This window comes from Theropithecus gelada, chromosome 7b (assembly GCF_003255815.1).
Source record: "Theropithecus gelada isolate Dixy chromosome 7b, Tgel_1.0, whole genome shotgun sequence".
Taxonomy (NCBI): Eukaryota; Metazoa; Chordata; class Mammalia; order Primates; family Cercopithecidae; genus Theropithecus; species Theropithecus gelada.
The window spans coordinates 78,661,288-78,668,921 of NC_037675.1; the positions used below are offsets into that span (position 1 = coordinate 78,661,288).

Sequence of the window (7,634 nt, forward strand, 5' to 3'; positions counted from 1 at the left end):
TTTTGTGTCTGGCTTCTTCCATTTAGCATGTTTTCTAGGTTCATCCATGTTGTAGCACGTATCAGAACCTCATCCCTTTATATGGCCAAATAGTATTCCACTGTATGGCTGTGCCACACTTTTGTTCATCCCTCCCTCAGCTGATGGGCCCTCTTTCCATTTCCGAGCCCAGAGGACCCTTTAAAAAACACCAAAGATTTTCCATGAAAGTAGCTGGTCTGAAACATCAGAAAATTCTTTCTACAAGTCCCAAACTCTTTCTACAAGCCCCAAATCCAAAATCAAGATGTGGCTCCAGCCCTTAGGAACGATCCTCCAGGACCAGAGAGCTGCTGTTCACCACACTGCTCACCTTTCCCAGAGGCGGGTGCACGTCAAAGAAAAACGTACGGTTGATATAGTAACTTCCCATTTTTCCAAAGTGAGTCTCATCCCAACTAAAGGAAACACAGAAAGAAAAACAAGAATTTTAAAATTATCATAAAATCCAAATGGCCTTAATAAAGCATGGTTAAAATTAAAGGCTGTGCATTTCAAACAATTAATGCAAAAGTTTGGATTAAAAAAAAAAAATCTTTTGACACAAGTGATTTGAGGAAGAAAGACATCAAGCTAGCCACCGGTCTTCATTTAGATAGATGAGAAAGGTGAGCAAATATTCACCAGCCAGTTACCAATTGAGTTAAATATACATATACTTACTCTGTATCTTGAGTTTCTATTTATTTTAAAAGGACAAGAAGTTTTCTCATAATATGGAAAGGTTTGTAGTAAGAGTTTTCTTCTGGCCGGGCGCAGTGGCTCACAACTATAATCCCAGCACTTTGGGAGGCTGAGGCGGGCAGATCACGAGGTCAGGAGATCGACACCATCCTGGCTAACACGGTGAAATCCCGTCTCTACTAAAAATACAAAAAATGAGCCGGGAGTGGTGACATGTGCCTGTAGTCCCAGCTACTCAGGAGGCTGAGGCAGGAGAATGGCGTGAACCAGGGAGGCGGAGCTTGCAGTGAGCCAGGATGGCGCTACTTACTGCACTCCAACCTGGGCGACAGAGCAAGACTCCATCTCAACAAAATAAAAAAAATAAAAAAAAAAGAGTTTTCTTGTCTCCAAGTAGCCAGTGTAAACAAAAATTTAAATTAAAAAAGTTTCTTCCAAGTCTGTTGACTTCTGAGACAACATTTGCTATTACAAGGTCCATTACGACATTGTCAGGCTATTGGTCAGGGTTGAGACTATAAACCATGATTGTCACAGGAGTCTCACTTTGCTCAGCAACCCTGTGACAAGTAAGCTGCTAACTGTGATCTGGCTGATCTTATACTAACTAGTATATAAAAGTTGAAGGTTTTCTTACTAAATTAAGACCACATCTAAAACCTATCCTCACTGCTTAAGTTATTTTGCAAGTAAATAAGCGATTTGAATAAACAGGCTTTCAAACACAATGCAAAGTCCTCTTTTATACAAGCACATACACCTTTCTACACCATACATGAGGGCTTTGGGAAGGCAGCCAAGTCATCCAGCAGAGCCTGGCCTTTTCTATTTGTTATTTTCTCCCTGCAGCTCAAAAGAAGAGTTACTTTCTAGTAGTCATCAATTCCCCAGGTCATGAGCAGTCATTAGTGACCTACTACATAAAGGGAAAACATGCTTTACCTAAAAATCTAGGGTTCTTTCTATATCTTACTCGGTGGGTCCAAGATAGGCAAAAGAATAGGTCTATTTCAGCACCTGCTAAACACATTGCTTGACACGTGATGAGGACACTGGCATGGTAAGGTCAAAGAGAGAAATAACTTCAAAGCGGCATAACAAAATTGATTTGCAGAAAGAGAGATCCAGTCCCAGCTCCACTGCTAACTAATGGCACAACCTGGCAAAATCACTCATTCTCTCTACTCCTCTTATCTCATCTACAAAACTAAGACAATAATATTATCTGCCCTGCCCACCTCCCAGGGAGGCCTTAGAGCTCAACTCAGGTAACACATGTGAGAGAATTCTGTAGACTATAAAGTACCATCCCTGCTGGACCCTATTTAAACTGTCCTAGTTTTTAAATCTGTTTGGGAACATACTAACAAAAGGATTCCAGTTTTGTGTTGTTGTTTTGTTTTTTGTTTGTTTTTTGAGACAGAGTTTCACTCTTGTTGCCTAGGCTGGAGTATAGTGACGCAATCTTGGCTCACTGCACCTTTCACCTCCCGGGTTCAAGCGATTCTCCTGCCTCAGTCTTCCAAGTAGCTAGGACTACAGGTGCCCACCACCATGCCCCTGGTTAATTTTTGTATTTTTAGTAGAGATGGGGTTTCACCATGTTGGCCAGGCTGGTCTCGAACTCCAAACCTCAGGTGATCCACCTGCCTCAGCCCCCCAAAGTGCTGGGATTACAGGTGTGAACCACCGCACCCGGCCTGGGCTCCAGATTTTTACTTCAAAAGTTTCCCAAGTAAAACCAGTTGTAATATTCATATTTCCTCCTGGCTTTTATTGCTTGTGTTAGCAGAGACAGTCCTCCATGGCTCTCTTGTGCTCCTCCAGGCCTTTCAGGGTATGCCAAGAATGCAATGTCCCGATCCATCTTTCCCGAGGTCATTTCTAAGGTTATGTTTGCAGTAAACAACCTTGAGGGAAGAGTTAGTATCTCTCTCTGAGACAGAGGGCTGTCTTGTTTATTGCTTGCCATAAAACAGCAGATTTCCCAAGCTTAATATTACTCAGCTGTGATGCAACCTTCTGCATGTGCAAGCATTTATCCAGTCCCTCAGCACCACGTGGGACTTAGGGGCAAAGGAAACTGATGCCAACATGCTGATACACATCCCACTTGCTGTGCCATGAGAAATAAAGTCCTTTGTCTCTGACCCAAGACTTTGTCTTCTTTCGGCATGCAAACAACAGTGACAGGCTAACTTATTAGCTTGTAAGTAGCTAAGATAAAATCCCGAGCCCCTGACAATGTGGAGACAAGCATAGGAGGAGGAGAGACATAGTCTTCCGTAAGAGAAAGAATGAGGGCCTCCATGGGCCGGCAATGGGGTAGTAAGAGTCCCCCACTGTCCCACTATTACAGAGACTGATGGAAAGAGGTAGGATTGAAACAAGCCATTGAATGTCACCCTGGTTATTGCCCTGTGGTCTGGGCAAAAGGAGGAAGAGGAGTGATCATGACAATGGCAGCAAGCTCAGCAGCCCCTGCCAAAAGGCAATATGGATGCAGCTGCTCAATCAACAAGTCTCCAACGCTTCAACAAATGGTGCGGCAATAGGACCCTGCTATATAAGACAGAACTTTGAGTAAAATGAAAACACTGAAAGATCCTTGGGGGAGCTGTGTACTCAAGCCAAAAGTAAATACAAATATGCCTTGCTTTCTGGCTCAGAGCCACTCTCTCAGTTTATGTCCCACGATCCCTCCCACTCTACCACAACCGCAGCTGCTTTGAAGGCTGAGATGCGCCGCGCACGGTGGCTCACGCCTGTAATCCTACCACTTTGGGAGGCTGAGGCGGGTGGATCACGAGGTCAGGAGATCGAGATCATCTGGCTAACATGGTGAAACCCCGTCTTTACTAAAAAAATACAAAAAATTAGCCGGACGTGGTAGCGGGCGCCTGTAGTCCCAGCTACTCGGGAGGCTGAGGCAGGAGAATGGCGTGAACCCAGGAGGCGGAGCTTGCAGTGAGCAGAGATTGCGCCACTGCACTCCAGCCTGGGCGACAGAGCGAGACTCGTCTCAAAAAAAAAAAAGACTGAGATGATTAAAGGGGACTGAAGGTCACACACACCCATCCTAGTATGCTGGAGAGCCCCAATGCTGGAGAGCCCCAGGGAGGAGAGGGGCAAACTCAGGGCTCTGCTGGATATGAGGTCCCACATCTCCACTCTACCGTGTCTCATGGCGGGGAGGATGTGCTAGGCACAGAGGTTACTGCAGACACTCAGAACTGCAGGGAGAGCTGTAGCAGTGTGCACAAGGACTAGAGGGAGCGCTTTAGTCCTAACCCTCGGGGAGCAACACTGGGGAGGTCATGCTGCTGAGCCTAGCGAACAGCTAAAGGAGGAGAAAAAGTTTCTCCTCACTTCCTGCATCCAGCACCGCCACACTCTCCAACTGGGAAATGGCAAAATCTCTGGCTTGCTGTCACCATAGCCTTCTAGACGCATTAGTTCAAGGGCCTTCTAGACGCATTAGTTCAAGGGGAAAAAGTGTCCAGATTAAACTGGTAATGTTTGAGCCATGCTCCCTGTAGGGAAGGGAAGTTAAAGTGACATTCCAGGCAGAGCTCTTTGGGCCTCTTCAGTGTACTATTCCTGTGGCTTCCAGTGTTAAATGTATAGCTGATACTGATCCCCTAAGTGTCAAAGAGGATTATCCTGTGCAAGGGCTGCTGTGTGTAGACAGGTGATCCTGTCCTCTCCTGGTGGTCCAGAAGATAAAAATCCACATCCCTGGAAGGGAAAGGAAATAAATCACAGGTTTAAAAACTTCATGGCAGCTGGGCACGGTGGCTCACACCTGTAATCCCAACACTTTGGGAGGCCAAGGCGGGCAGATCACCTGAGGTCAGGAGTTTGAGACCAGCCTGGCCAACATAGTGAAACCCTGTCTCTACTAAAAATACAAAAAGTTAGCCAGGCGTGACAGCGGGCGCCTGTAATCCGAGCTACTCGAGAGGCTAAGGCAGAGAATTGCTTGAACCCAGGAGGCAGAGGTTGCAGTGAGCCAAGATCAAGCCACTGCACTCCAGCCTGGGCGACTGAGACTCCTCCGTCTCAAATAAATAAATAAATAAATAAATAAATAAATAAAATAAAACTTCCTGGCTGTTGGCGTACTGAGAGCCATGCACCAGAATCACAGTGCCACCTGCTGGACATAGGTACCAAGCACACCCTTTCTAAAAGGGCAGCTATTAACCTCTTAGTTAACTACTCAACGCTTTGAAATTGATTGCCAGACCCATAGAGGCCTCAGGACTCCCTGGCCTAGTATTCCCACTTTGGAGTGGGTCAGTGGGAATCTACTGATAACAAAGGAAGGGTTTACAAGCCTCACTGATCCATGGAAATAGTACATTCAAGAATAGAGCTGGTAATCCCATCTATTCAGGAGGCTGAGGCAGGAGGATAGCTTGAGGCCAGGAGTTCAAGACCAGCCTTAGCAGCATAGTGAGAACTTATCTCTTAAAAAATTTGTTTCAATTAGCTGGATGTGGTGGCACGTGCCTGTAGTGCCAGCTACTCAGGAGGCTGAGGCAGGAGGAGCCCAGGAGTTTGAGGCTGCAGTGAGCTATGATTGTACCACTCCACTCTAGCCTGGGCAACAAAGTCAGACCTCATCTCTTTGGGAAAAAAAAAAAAAAGAGTATAGCCAGGCTGGCCCTAGAGGCATCTTGGTTTTCCGTGAAGAAGTGTCAGCTCCCACTTTGGGAGAAACAACCTTCTCCACTGCCTGAAGCCGAGCTGCTGGTTCAGTAGGGCCCTGATTCACAAGGGTTCCTCTAAATGCTTAGGCCTGGCTCACCAATGATTAGGCTGAGTTAAAAACTGATGTTACCCACCAGGCACTTAGCCCCAATGACAACTCTGGATGGCTGACGGCAGTAAGGATTGAAGCACTTGGTATGCCACTTGGAAGACTAAATACTGAGAGATGAAAGTGAGAACTGTGAACACATCATGGCTGCCTGCCATGAGGACAGACTGGATCACTCATGTAGGTGCCCACACTAAGGGCAGGTACTCTCATAAGACTAACTGGGATCAAACTGCTGATCCAGCCTGCACCACCAAGACTGCGGCCATAGCCACCTGGATTCATGCAACAGGTATGGAAACATCTACCATCGTGGACCAGGCACAATGTAAGGGACTACATGTTTCTGAGGCAGAAGCCACTACTGCGTGCCAGACTTGTAACTCCTGCCAAAAGTTGGCCTGCTTGTCTTGCAGTAAAGGAAACCACGTTGCAAGGGGCACTGACCCCACCTGCTCCTGGGAGACTGACATTAGGACTTTGTTCCCTTCTCCCAGGCTCTCACAGTACCTTGCTACTGCTGATACTTTTTCAGGTTGCAGTGCTGATGTTGCTTTTCCAGTTCAATCATCTGACGCTGTGTATACCACTGTGGCCCTTGGAACTAAGCTCTGCCAGGTTTTCTGCTTTCCAAACCATCTACAGTCTGACAGTGGCATATCTTTTTGTCACAACGGCCACCCAACAGTGTCAACAGTCAATAGCCAAGGTATTTCGATGGACCTCCCACATTCCCTACCATCCACAGGCATGATATTGTCAAGTACTGAATAGTTCCCTCAAAGATCAACTCAAAAAGATTTTTGACTCTGTTTTTAACCTCCTCCCGGTCTGCACACCTTAGTGAAGCAGTTTGGTCACCTAAGGCAGCCATTCTCAGAAAGGGTTCATCTCCTTTTGCCTACCAACTGGGTAATGATCAGGAAAAAGGGGTGGAGGGTTATATAAACCTATTTTGAAAATTTAAGATTCTTCCCTGACCATTTCTGGCCATGGTTCATCTTTTGCCTTACAGAAAGCCCAGATCAGCTGGGAGGAGGAGGCTATCTATGTAATTCGGACTTAATTCTAGTTCAGTCACTAGATTGCCTTGTTGGAATGGCCTGGTGCTACAGCATAAAGTTAATGATCATTTGGTTGGGTACAGTGGTTTTAAAGTCCCCCTACAGTGGCCCACATGTGTCAAGGTAGAAGACATAATGGGCCTCTGTCAATTTTCTAACAATGCCCTTGGGTATTAAAAGGTCTGGATATTGAATAAATGGAGAAAAGGTGAAGTTATAGGTACTAGGGTAGGACACACTAATTATGTAGCAATGGAAGGAAAGAAACAATCCTGGCATCTGGGGAAGGAACACCTTAGGCCCCTGGAGATGTAAAGAGAAGGGAAACAATGTTCTCTTTGTTTAACAGGCACCAAAGCCTGGCAAACATTCATATGGTCCACCTAAGTCAAGCAGCAACTGTGGCTGGCAATCCGACCTGTGGCTGAGTTTGTCATCTCACTATGAAAACAAAAAACTTTATATAGTAGGTCAGTATAGAAAAGAAAAAAGAAAATAAAAAAAGAAAACAAAAACTCACATGGACATGGCCAGTCTTGAACTATTCCCACGTGCCTGATGACATCAACACCAACTCCCAAACACAGACCTCCCTCACAGGTGTGCAAACACACAGATCAGCACAACCTTCTATCAAACCGGCTGATACAAATCACATGCTTCTCCTGAGATCCTAGGGGCCTTCCTTAGGTTATGCCTTGTCTAGTGATTGAGGCTGCAACTATTCAGTGACACTGCCCATGTGGTTTAAACCACTGTAATGGTAATCGAATTTGATGGTGATCCAAATAAAAATCTAACAAAAATCCTGGAGTGGCCTGCACTCCTTCAAGTAATATGTTAGTGTAAGGAAGAATGGGTCACAAAATATCTTTCCATTAATCATGGTAGTTACTTTTTTTTTTTTTTTTTTTTGAGACGGAGTCTCACTTTGTTGCCCAGGCTGGAATGCAAAGTTGCTCACTGCAACTTCTGCCTCCCAGATTCAAGTGATTCTCCCACCTCAGCCTCCTGAGTAGCTG

General features: G+C 45.7%; 1 protein-coding gene across 1 annotated transcript in view; it reads right to left on the reverse strand.

Moving 5' to 3' along the window:
* The window catches only part of POMT2 (protein O-mannosyltransferase 2), a 47,739-nt gene that overhangs the window by 37,754 nt on the left and 2,351 nt on the right, over positions 1 to 7,634 (reverse strand). The window contains exon 2 of the mRNA XM_025391801.1: positions 353 to 437. Within this exon, the coding sequence (XP_025247586.1) occupies positions 353 to 437 (85 nt within the window). The remainder of the gene's footprint in view (positions 1 to 352; positions 438 to 7,634) is intronic.